General features: G+C 44.6%; 1 protein-coding gene across 3 annotated transcripts in view; it reads right to left on the bottom strand.

Moving 5' to 3' along the window:
* LOC127569802 (neural cell adhesion molecule 2-like) overlaps positions 1–13,342 on the bottom strand; it is a 1,233,142-nt gene that overhangs the window by 205,973 nt on the left and 1,013,827 nt on the right. For all 3 annotated transcript variants that reach the window (XM_052014709.1, XM_052014711.1, XM_052014712.1), the window contains exons 9-10: positions 8,596–8,746; positions 6,192–6,379 (exon numbers count right to left, since the gene is read on the bottom strand). In XM_052014709.1, the coding sequence (XP_051870669.1) occupies positions 6,192–6,379; positions 8,596–8,746 (339 nt within the window). The remainder of the gene's footprint in view (positions 1–6,191; positions 6,380–8,595; positions 8,747–13,342) is intronic.

The raw sequence follows: 13,342 nt of genomic DNA, 5'->3' as shown, positions 1-13,342 counted from the left end.
AGTACCAAGACCTGCACTCCAGAATACAAATTCGCCGACAACACCACTGTTCTTGAATGAATCACAGGTGGTGATGAGTCAGCATGCAAGAGTAAGATAGGACACCTGGTTGAGTGGTTCTGCAACAACAACCTCTCGCTCAACGTCAGCAAATCTAAAGAGTCGATCGTTTACTTCAGGAAGGGGAAGGAGGGCGAACATGCAGCAGTCTACATTGGGGGATCGGCGGTGGAGAGAGTCAGGAGCTTTAAATTCCTGGGTGTTAACATATCGGACAACCTGTCCTGGGCTCTGCACATAGATGCAATCAGAAGGAAGCCTGCCAGTGTCTTTACTTTCTTAGAAGGTTAAGGAAGTTTGGCATGTCACCGAACACTCTAACAAGCTTCCACAGATGCACTGTTGAAAGTATCCTGACTGGTTGTATCATGGTCTGGTACAGTAATTCGAATGTGCAGGAACGCAAGAAGCTGAAGAGTGTAGTGGACTCTGCCCAATACATCACTCCTCACCATCAGTAATATCTACATGAGGTGCTGCCTCAAGAAGGCAACATCTATCATCAATGATTCCCACCATCCGGGCCATGCCATCTTCTTGCAGCTACCATCGGGCAGGAGGTACAGAAGCCTGAAGTCCCACACCACCAGGTTCAAGAACAGCTACTTCTGTTTCAACCATTTGGTTCTTGAACCAACCTACACAACCCTAACCACTACCCCAGTATAGCAACACTGTGACCACTTTGATCAATTTGCACTACAATGGACTCTTTTTTGTTCTAATAGTGTTCTTTCTTGTAACAATAGTGTATAATTTATGTTTAATTTATGTTTTTCTTGTGAATGCTGCTTATATGATGCTCTGTGCCTGTGATGCTGCTGCAAGTAAGTTTTTCATTGCACCTGTGCACACATGGACTTGTGCAGATGACAATAAACTCGATTTTGACTTTGACTTTGAATTAGCCTCTAGACAAGCTTTTCCAATAAAGTTACAAAAATTGGATCTTCCTGACAATGTGACAAATTGCCCAGCTACACCCTGCTTACAAAAAGCTGGACAGATCCAATCAGATTAATGACTATCCAATCAGACTACTCTCAGTCGTCAGAAAGGTGATGGAAGCTGTCAATCAACAGCGCTAACATATGGAACTTACTCACCAAGAACCTGCTTACCAATGCCCAGTTTGGGTTTTGCCAGGAACACACGACTCCAGACCTTAACCCAGTCTGGGTCCGAACAGGCACCAAAGAATGGAATTCCATTGGTAGGGTGAGAGCGACTGCTCCAGATGACAAGGTGGCATTTGATGAGATGCCCTGGTAAAAGTGAAGTCAATGTGCATCAAAGGGAAGCTGCTGCATTGGTTGGTGTCATATCTTGCATGAAGAAAGGTGGTCATAGTTGCTGGAAATCAATCATCCCAGCACCAGAGCAACATCGGAGGAGTTCCTTGCTCCAAACATCTTCAACTTCTTCTTCCCAAGATCGGAAGTGGGGATGTTCACTGGTGATTGCATAATGTTCAATTCTATGCTCAATTCCTCAGCAAATGAACTAGCCAACTCTTGCATGCAGCAAGACCTAACAACATGTTGAAACATGACAAGTAACACTTGTGCCACAGAAGTACCAGGCAGTGACTATCTCCAACAAACCACCCTGCCCTTGAAATTCAATGGTTTTTCCATTGGTATTGGCATTGGCATTGCCATGTCCCCAACCATCAATGTCCTGGGGGTGACCGTTAACCCAACTGGATGAGCCACATAAATATCGTGAGCAGGTTGGAGGCTTGGCATCCTGTGGAGTGCGATTCACCTCCTGACACCACAAAGCCTTGCCTCCGTCTACAAGTCATAAGTCGGGAACGTGATGGATTTCTCTTCAATTGCCTGGATGGGTGCAGAACCAACACTACTCAAGAAGCTCAACACTGCCCAGGACAAAGCTACTCATTTGACTGGCACCCTATCAACTATCCTAAACACTCACTCTTTCCACCACCAACACATAGTGGCTGCAGTGTGGACCATTTACAAAATGTACCACAGGTACTTGCCCAGGCTGTCCCAGCAACACCTCTCAAATGATGGAAGCAAACAGAACAGAAATGGGTCCTTACTGCCCACCTTGTCCATGCTGACCATGATTCTGATCTACAATAATCCCATTTGCCTGCATGAACCCCATATTCCTCTATGCCTTTCCTAACCAAATACTTGTCCAAATGCCTTTTAAACATTGTAACTGTACCTGCCTCCACTAGCTGCTTTGGCACCTCATTCCATACACCCACCACCTTCTGTGTGAAAAACCTATCCTTCAGATCTCCTTTAAGTGTCTCCCTCTCACCTTAAACAGACTCCCCTACCCTGTGGAAAAAAAACTTCCGACTACCTTTCCTATCTATGCCCCTCATAATGTTGTAAACCTCCATAAGGTCACCCCTCAGCCTCCTACATTCCAGCCTATCCAATATCTCCACATACTACTCCACAATTCCAGGCAACATCCTGGTGAATCTCTTCTGCACTCTCTCTGTTGCTACCACAGCCTTCAAGTAGTGTGACGACAATACTCTAAGTTTGCTTTAACTAATTCTTTGTACAACTGTAACATGACGTCCCAACTCTTATACTGAATGCCTCGGCCTATGCAGGCAAGAATACCAAATGCCTTTTCCAAAGCAAGGGCACCAAATACCTTTTTCATCTGCAACCTCTACCATCAAGGTGAAGGGCAGCAGCTGCATAGGAGAACCATCACTTGCAGAGTCCTCTCCAAGTTACACACCATCCTGACTTGGAAGTACATTGCTGCTCCTTCATAGTCGGGTCCTGGAATCCCCAATAACACTGTGGTTTTCGGCAGTGTTGTAGGGGAAAGAATAGTGAGGGTTAATAACTAGGAAATAGGGATGTGGATTGTGCTAATGTGGTAACAGGGAACCACAGACAAAGAGTATTCCATGTCTCTACTCTAAGAGTAGAGACATGGAATGCAGCAGTGACAACACCCACATTTAGGAACTTCATTAATTATGTTATAGAGTGCACCCGTTGTTGTAATAGACAATTGGATTTACTGTTAACTAAGTTAGATTGTGGATAATCATTTTAGTCTGTAATCAAGACCTAGTTTATTACTCAGTTAAGTCTTTCTGTAACCAACATTCTGTTATCCAAACTTAGTTTTACTGTTAATCACGTTTCTGTGTAATCTTGTCAGCTGAGAATGGAAAAACTGTGCCAAATTCGCGCTCAGGTCGAGCACCAGTTTTAATAAATCGCCCATTATTTTGAACGCCAACTCCGCGTGGCCTTTCCGTTTGCTCCTACAAGCAGTACAAGGTCTTCAGCAGTACGGGAAAGTAGCTCACTGCTACCTTCTCAAGGGCAATTAGGGGTAGGCAATAAATGCTGGCCTTGACGGTAATGCCCAGATCCTGAACATGAATTAAGAAAACTTATTGGTTTGCTTTCTTTGTGAAGATTAAGACATTTCATAGAGTTGCCCAAAATGACAAGAAATTTTAATGATGTAGATTAGAAGAAACAGTTCCTGCGAGCAAGTGGATCATTAACCAGAAGACACAAATGTATAATAATTAGGGCTGGAACCTTTTGGCATTCATTTTTGGTTCAGCTCAGGACTGTTTCTTTGGTTTTAAACAGTGTCTGGCAAGACTAGTTATTTTTGATTATTATATTAAAAAAAGCACTCAACAGATGTACCAACTATCAACCTCTGTAAATCACGACCAAATCAAAATCGGTGATAATAATAATCATTTGCATTCAGTAATTATTATTCTGGAAATTCTTCACTTTCCTTGACATAACCGTGAACAGGAAGGGGGACAGTGGACACGCTCCTGTCTGAGGTGCTGCTGATGCTGAGTCGATGCTGCTGAGGTCGAGAGGGTTGAGAGCTTCAAGTTCCTAGGAGTGAGCATCACCAATAGCCTGTCCTGGTCCAACCATGTAGACGCCACAGCCAAGAAAGCTCACCAGCGCCTCTACTTCCTCAGGAGGCTAAAGAAATTGGCATGCTCCTTTTGACATTCACTAACTTTTAACGGTGCACCATAGAAAGCATCCTATCTGGATGCATCCCGGCTTGGTATGACAACTGTTCATCCTGGGACCGCAAGAAACTGCAGAGAGTTGTGGACACAGCTCAGCACATCACAGAAACCAGCATCCTCTCTGTGGACTCTGTGTGCACTTCTTGCTGCCTCGGTAAAGCAGCCAGCATAAACAAAGACCCCACCCACCCTGAACATTTTCTCTTCTCCCATTTCCCATTGGGCAGAAGAGACAAAAGCCTGAAAGCATGTACTACCAGGCTGAAGGACAGCTTCTATCCCACTGTTATAAGACTACTGAATGATCACTAGTACGATAAGATGGTCTCTTGACCTCAAAATCAACCTCATTATGACCTTACACCTAAATGTCGACCTACACTGCACTTTCTCTGTAACTGTAACACTTAATTCTACATTCTGTTATTATTTTACCTTGTACTACCTTGATGTACTGTGTAATGAAATGATCTGTATGGATGTTTTTCACTGTACCTTGGTACATGTGACAACAATGAACCAATTTACAATTTAACACTTTTGGTTTCTCTCCCCCCTCTCATCTATGCTTTTTAATAAACCAATACCATTACCAATACTCTTAAGACTTTTTCACTGTTGTCACTTAAGAGCATAAAAGCACAATAAAATAGGAACAGGAGTAGACCACTCAGCCCTTCAAACCTTTTCCGCCATTCAATATGATTATGGCATCTCATAGGTGCGTGGGGAAGGTCTTCCATCGGATCGGGCTTCACTGTGGACAGCAGTTCAGTGAGGAACCATTCCCCATTCCCTCCCTGCCGCTCGACGCTTCTTGGAATTCTGAATTGACGCACTGTGGCACCGAATTCAGAGACATGCTGGTGGTCAGGTACTGGCCCATGTGATCTACCTCTCTGCTGATAGCTTCAGAACATGCTGAGATGAGAGGTTGGATGTACTTCAGTGCAAAGCAAGACTTGATAAAAACTTTTAGTCATAGAGTTATACAGTGCAGAAAGAGGCTTTTCAGCCCAATTCATTTACTTGTTCCCACAGATGCTGCTTGACCTGTTGAGGTTTTCCAGCATTTTCTGTTTGTAACTCCGATAGGGATACTTATCTAGGCGAAATAAAGCTACCTGGAGCCACAACTGTGAGGAAGCAGAGAATCCATACTGCACTGGATGCTGACTCAAGGCACATTTATGAATCCCTTCCAATGAATGGACATCAGTCCTGACCCTGCTTTGATGACTGCAACATTTCAGATGCAGCAATACGCTTTAGACCAGAAGAGGTTCTGTTAGCCTGTACTGTGCTGTAGTGTTCTATGTTCTAAAGTATGTCTGCCACACTAACCTGGTCTTGGATAGGTACAGCATCACCGTAGAAGTGCTGGGTTACCTTAGCACAAAAACTACCGATGCAGAGAACATTTTAATCTGTTTAACGGCAAGGTCATAATCAAAGACCCCAGCCACCCAGGTCATTCTCTCTTCTCCCCTCTCCCATCAGGCAGAAGATATAGGAGCCTGAGGGCACGTACCACCAGGCTCAAGGACAGCTTCTATCCCACTGTGATAAGACGATTGAACTGTTCCCTTATGCGATGAGATAGACTCTGATCTCATGATCTACCTTGTTATGACCTTGCACCTTATTGTCTACCTGCAATGCACTTCCCTGTAGTTGTGACACTTTACTCTGTACTCTGTTATTGTTTTTACCCTGTACTACCTCAATGCACTGTGTAATGAATTGAGCTGTACAAACAGTATGCAAGACAAATTTTTCACTGTACAATGATACCAGTACCAATTCCAATTCTGAGCCCCTTGAAACTGCTGTAGAGAAAAAAGCCAAAAGTTGATCCAAAGACATCAATTTGCATTGACATTGTGATTTTAGCCTAGTGATATCCCATTTGAATACTCATACAAAGTTCCACACCAAGCTCCACAAAGGTGGGTCCTCAGAAGAGAACAGAAATAGATGGGAAGGGGATGTAAGAGCTTGAGCCAATCAGCTAAACCCAGAGCTGCTGCTACTGGGGTAAAGTCAGAGTTCACCCTGATCACACAACGCACCTTAAGAAAAACCTCTTACCCACCTCCAGAAGGATCTTGGTCCCCTTCTTGTAAATGCTGACAGCGGACGTGTTCAGGTCTGAGAGGACCACCCCTTCCTTTCTCCAGTGGATGGACGGCTGTGGGTTGGCTGTGACATCACAGCTGATGTTGACGGAATTGCCCTCCCAGGAGTAGTAGGTCACCTGGGTTGAGAGAAACTTGGGAGCGTCTGAGGGAAAAAGGAAGAGATTAGCCGTGGAAAATCACGGAAAAAGAATTCCTCTGGTTTGCAATCAGCCAGGTAATGAATGAAAGAAATAAATGGCACAGGATCAAGGATTAGGGGTCTCAGTGATGTTCCCCTCACCCATTTCTTATTGAAAAACCGTGCACCATTGACCATTGGCTTTCATCCACTCAGTTGGAGGGGATGGGTTGGAGTGAACAGTGTTTACCTCATATGTTTGGATTGCAGAAGACAAAATTCACTTTCCTCCTTCCTCTGCGATCTTCAGTGGACACTGAAGTGTCATGAGCATCATTGGGAAGGTTGGCCTGAAGGAACACTGCTCTGCTTAGCAGTAAGACCCAGGAGATTACTGAAACAGACTAACTAAAAGGGGTCTGTTAAGACACAGTAGTACGATGAGGCCAAGGGTGGGTCTTAGTCGCTTGGACTTTGGAAAGGGTAAATTTTAAACGTAGGGAGGGTCACCAACTGTGACTGTATGGATTCCTAAGCCTCTCATTACATGATCTCCCACCTCCAATCTCCCTTAGCTGACCAAACCCCATCTCCAGTATTTTATACCTAAAAGGACCTCCACATCTGACACCTTTCTTAGCCCTATCAGGTCACCCCAAAGTGAGTTAAGCCACTTGATAGTGTGGTCACTACTGAAACAGAGGTAGTCCCAGCAGTCATTAGGCAGCTCCCACTGCACTGTGTCAATGACCAGGCAGTCTGCTTTATAGTGATGCTGGGTAAGAGAGTAATATTCACCAGGGTAACCACCCTACACTTCTGGAATCTTTTATATCTATCTCGAGGATCAGGTGGGGCTGCAGTATAATGTCTCTTCCAAATTGTGGCTTCTCTGACATAGCAGCACTCCACTGGTTTTGCACTAGGGACATCAGCCTAGATTTTCATGTTTGAGTCTCTGAGAATGGGATTGGAATCCATAATCTTTTGACATAGAGACTCATGAACAGGGAGCAAAGGTGCCCAAGGACACCATTGGTCCCTTCAAGTGACACACAATCTAATCTTTGACACTGTTGTTGACCCAATCCAGGAACTCCCTGAATGCATTTCAACCCAAAACGTTGACAGTTCCGTTCTTCCCCCCCCCCCCCCACAGATGTTGCTCGACTCACTGAGTTCCTCCAGCAGATTGTTTGTTGCTTCAGATTCCAGAATCTGCAGCCTCTTGTGTCTCCCCCAACAGCACTGTTATCTTCTACTTACAACCGCACAGAAGGAGGCCATTTGACCCATTGAGTCCATGCCTGCATTGCATGGTGCAATTCCATTCCCCCTCTTCTTATCTCCCTGTATCTTGTAACTTGTTCTTTTTTGCATCCTACATTTGCCCCTCAACTCCCCCTTTGATTCTTGCTGCCCCTAAACTACACTAATTTACAGCAGCCAATTAACCTGCCAGCACATTTTGGGGATGTGGGAAGGCACAACCCTACCCACCATCGTGGACACCTTCAAGAGGTGGTGCCTCAAGAAGGCAGTATCTATCATTAAGGACTATCATCATCCGGGACATGCCCTCTTCTTGTTACTACCATCGGGGAGGAGGTACAGGAGCCTGAAGACCCACACTCAATGATTTAGGAACAGCTTCTTCCCTTCCGCCATCAGATTTCTGAATGGTCCATGAACCCACGAACACTACCTTGTTATTCTTTTTTTTGCACTATTTATTTATTTTTGTAATTTATAGATTTTATATCTTTGCACTGTACTGCTGCCGCAAAACAACACATTTCATGTCATGTAAGTCAGTGATAATAAATCTGATTCTGATTCTGAAACCCATGTTCAAGTTCAAGTTTATTGCAGTCATAGGCATACATACACAGGGTATATATGCCACGAAAATTAGCTTTTTGCAGCAGCAGCACAGTACCTTACAAGACCCACACCCACAGTGTCACAGACTCAGCAACCGACAGCACCTAGGGTCAGGATCAAACCTGGCACCCCAGAGTTGTGAGGCAGCAGATTTTGGGGATGTGGGAAAACACGTCTAAGAGATCCTCCACTGTTTCGACCATAGTGGAAGAAGCTCAGTCCCACCTTTTATAAACACGAGTTTGAATGGGCGATAAGTGCCAGTGATAGGTGTAAATGAATAATAAAGCTTGATTTTCCCTGACTCCAGAGATGATTTGAAGTTGTGCCTACCATCGTTATATAGCTGTACTTACACTGAATGTCTAAATGCATGCTCTTCCGGTCTCGCCCAATTGGACTTATAGCTTCACAGTGATAAGCCCCTGAATCACTCGGTTCAATGTTTCTGATGTGCAGGGAAGATTTCCCATTCTGACTCTGCACCTCGAGCCTCTCATTGCGGATCTGTTGATAACAATTAAAACCATTATTTTGCTGTGTAAACTCAAGGTGGAATAAAATCCCTTGCAGGTCCTGGTGAATTTTAAAGAGTGTAATTTAGACCTTGAGAGAGTGAGATTAGCAGGAAAGCCAGGAGAGGAAATGTGAATCTCACATCTCTGTGGCAGGTTAGTGCGGCCATTACATTTGTTACAATTTACCAGCAATTAAATTGAGCTTTATTCCTTATAAAACATTTCCAACTCTCCAAAGCCAAACTCCTTTTAAATGCAGCGGCCCTCGCTCTCAGCTGTGTTCTCTCAATGTTAATTGGCTTCCTCCTGCTGTTAGCTGAGACTTACCAATACAGGAGACATACTCACTTCTATCCGGCCTACTTAAGGACTGAGCATCTTAAGGCTTTACCAGGGTGGAGGATAATTGCATCAAGCAATGTGCAGGAGGCTTCTTGCAATTATCCACCTGTTCCTTCAAAATCTCCTGCAGGATTTCAAATTTTGTTGCAAAAACACAAGAATATAGGAGCAGGAGTAAGCTACTAGGTGCCTCAAGCCTGTCCCACCATTCAATAGACAATAGACAATAGGAGCAGAAGTAGACCATTCGGCCCTTCGAGTCTGCACCGCCATTTTGAGATCATGGCTGATCCTCAACAATCAATATCCTGTTCCTGCCTTGTCCCCATATCCCTTGATTCCCCTATCTATAAGAAACCTATCAAGCTCCTTCTTGAAAGTGCCCAGAGAATTGGCCTCCACTGCCCTCTGAGGCAGTGCATTCCACAAATTCACAACCCTCTGGGAGAAGAAGTTTTTCCTCACCTCTGTCCTAAATGGCCTAGCCCTTATTCTTAAATCATGCCCCCTGGTCCTGGACTTCCCCAACATCTGGAACATATTTCCTGTCTCTATCTTGTCCAATCCCGTAATAATCCTGTATGTTTCAATCAGATCCCCTCTCAATCTTCTCAATTCCAGCGTGTACAATCCCAGTCTCTCCAACCTCTCAGCATAAGACAGTCCCGACATCCCCGGAATTAACCTTGTAAACCTACGCTGCACGCCCTCTATAGCCAGGATATTCTTCCTTAACCCTGGAGGCCAAAACTGTACACAATACTCCAGGAGTGGTCTCACCAGGGCCCTGTACAAATGCAAAAGAATCTCTCTGCTTTTGTACTCAATTCTCCTTGTAATACAGGCCAACATTCCATTAGCCTTCATCACTGCCTGCTGCACTTGCTCATTCACTTTCAGTGACTGATGAACAAGGACTCCTAGATCCCTTTGTATTTCCCCCTTACCTAACCCCACACCATTCAGATAATAATCCGCCTTCCTGTTCCTGCTCCCAAAGTGGATAACCTCACACTTATCCACATTAAACTTCATCTGCCAAGTATCTGCCCACTTACCCAACCTATCCAAATCACCTCGATATGACCATGGCTGATTTATGCTGGCCTCAACTCCTCTTTTATGCCAGTTCCCCAGAACCCACAATTCCTGAATCTTTCAAATACTTATTTGATAATCATTTTATTATTGTCACATGTACCAAGATACAGTGAAAAGCTTTTGTTTGCATGCCATCCAGACAGATCATTTCACACATAAGTATGTCGAGGTAGTACAAAAAGGGGAAAAAAACAGAATGCAGAATAAAGTGTTACAGAGAAAGTGCAGTGCAGGCAGACAACTAAAGTGCAAGGGCCATGACAAAGTAGATTGAGAGATCAAGAGTTCATCTTTAGCTTATAAGAGGTCCATTCAAGAGTCTGATCACAGCAGGATAGAAGCTGTCCTTGAGCCTGGTCGTGCACGTTCTCAAACTTTTGTATCTTCTGCCCAATGAGAGGGGGGAGAAGAGAGAATGACCAGGGTGGGAGGGGTTCTTGATTCTGTTGGCTGCTTTCCCAAGGCAGCGGGAAGTGTAGACGGAGTCACTGGAGGGGAGGCTGGTTTTCATGATAGGCTGGGTTGTGTTCAAAACTCTCTGTGAACCTTAAATGTATCTAATGACCTGGCCTCCACCACCCTCGGGGGCAGAGAATTGCAGAGAGGAAATTTCTATGCATCTCACTTTTAAATGACCAGCCCCTTATTTGGCATAAACATTGAATTCTCCCACTTTAGGTAATCCCCACCCACCTTCTCCACCGCACCCCCCGCCCCCCACCATGATTCTTCTCTTCTTCCCTTTCCCAGCCTCTTTTTTCCACTTTTTTTCCTTCCTCTCCTTCCCTTTGACCCATCCCCCGGTGGATCTGCTCTCCCCTCCTCCCCCGCACCTGCCTATCACCGTCTCTTACCTGCATCTACCTATCACCACCCTGTGCCCACCCCGCCTCCCCTCTTTTGTCCACCTATCACTGCTCTGCTTTTCCCTCCTATATATTGGGCTTCCCCTTTTCCTATCTTCAGTCCCAAAGAAGGGTCCTGACCCGAAATGCTGACCGCCTGCTTTTCTCCACAGATGCTGCCTGGCCTGCTGAGTTCCTCCAGCATCATCGTGTTTTTCATCTAGGTTCCAGCATCTGCAGTCCTTTGTTTCCCTTAGTTTGTAGTTATGTCCCCTGGTCTGTGACTGTACCCCTCTCTCAAAGGGAGTGTGGCTGCAGCAGTCTCAGAACTCTGGACGTGCTTTATTTTTGAGGCCAGCCTAGTTTCCAACACAAGTTGTGGTTTTAACTAAGATGGTCTGAAGACACCAGCGCAAGATCATAGACTGGATAGAAACGAACAATGAGTCAAAGAACAAGAGCGTGGCCAGAGTGGCAACTACATGCAGGAGTGGTAAAGAGACAGGAAGGGTTCTGGAGGCATCTCAGGAACCAAGGGGCGTGTTAGCTGAAGCAATCACTGCTGGGGAAGTTGTGAAGGAGACTGGGAATGCACAAGCATCTGAAACTGGAGGAACATGGAATTCTTGGAGGAGAAGATGCTGAGGGAAACAGGGAGGATTGTAATTGTAGAAGGATTGTGGAAACAGCAAGGGAATTTTAGAATTGAATCTTTGCCAGATCAGGAGCCAACCTAGGAACACATGAAACAGAGGCAGGATTAAACCATCCAGCCCCTTGAGCCTGTAGTAAGATGCCTTCTGATCTTCTACCTTGTGCCACTTCCTTGCACTATCCCCATATCTCTCCATGCACCATAGAAAGCATCCTATCCAGACGCATCACAGCTTGGCATGGCAACTGCTCTGTCCAAGACTGCAAGAAATTGAAGAGAGTTGTGAACTCAGCCTAATCCATCATGTAAACCAGCCTCCCTTCCATCGACTCTATCTACACTTCCCACTCGTTTGGGAAAGCAGCCAACGTAACCAAGGACCCCTCCCATCCTGGTCATTCTCCCTTCTCTCCCCTTCCGTCAGACTGAAGATACAAAAGTTTGAAAGCTCGAAAGCTGTTATCAGACTCTTGAACGGACCTCTCATACACTAAAAGATGAACTGTTGATCTCCCAATCTATCACATCACGGCCCTTGCACTTCATTTGTCTACCTGCACTGCACTTTTTCTGTTATTAGTATTGGTTTATTATTGTCACTTGTAACGAGGTACAGTGAAAAGCTTGTCTTACAAACCGATCGTACAGGTCAATTCATTACATAGTGCAGTTACATTGAGTTAGTACAGAGTGCATTGAGGTAGTACAGGTAAAAACAATAACAGTACAGAGTAAAGTGTCACAGCTACAGAGAAAGTGCAGTCAATAAGGTGCAAGGTCACAACGAGGTAGATTGTGACACTCTATCTGTTACACTCTATCTGTATTCTGCTTTAACTTTTTACTACCTTGATGTACTTACGTATGGCATGATCTGTCTGGATGGCATTCAAGCAAAAGCTTTTCGGTGTACTTTGGTACAAATGACAATAATAAACCAATACCGATACCAATCTGAAACTCTATTGACCTCTGCCTTGAGGGTTGAATAGGTGAATGGTATGTCGGGTGAGTGAGGTATCATTGCTCACAATGAGTGTCAGGAGGATAGGAACCGGCAACAACTGGTTTACATAGTTGCATTTGGAAGTAATTGAGGCTCCTGAGGGGGTTTGGTGACTGAAGAGCTGGGTTGGGGAGGAGATGGGTGATAGTGAGAGGACAGTTAGGTGGCCAAAGTGATGGAAAAGATGTGTGCTTGGAAACTCACTTTTAAACTGATATAGAGAAATAATAAAGAAACTGATTCGTAAATAACAACTAAATTTTACAATGCATGTATGTACATGCAGAGGCAATATTACTTGAGGATAATGGAAAGGCTTGCCTGATGTGCAAAGCTTTTCCTTCTATTTGCCTTATTAGAACCAAGTATTGTCCATTACCCGCACAATGTTCGATGCCACTGTGTAAATAAATATTCTTGTTCTTAATGCGTCTATTTTGCTTCAAGCAATTTTAAAAATAAAACGCACAAGGCAGGTAGCAGGGATTATACATTTCTTGACTGGAATACAAATAGATCTTCAGTTTCTGGTAAACAATGGAGACACAAGAGACTGCGGAGGCTGGAATCTGGAGCAATCAACAAACTGCTGGAGGAACTAAATACCCTGATGCAGGGTCTTGAACCAAAACATTG

Source organism: Pristis pectinata, chromosome 4 (assembly GCF_009764475.1).
Source record: "Pristis pectinata isolate sPriPec2 chromosome 4, sPriPec2.1.pri, whole genome shotgun sequence".
In the NCBI taxonomy this organism is placed as follows: Eukaryota; Metazoa; Chordata; class Chondrichthyes; order Rhinopristiformes; family Pristidae; genus Pristis; species Pristis pectinata.
The sequence above is the reverse complement of the archived record's forward strand: the minus strand, read 5'-3'. Positions and strand labels throughout refer to the sequence as shown.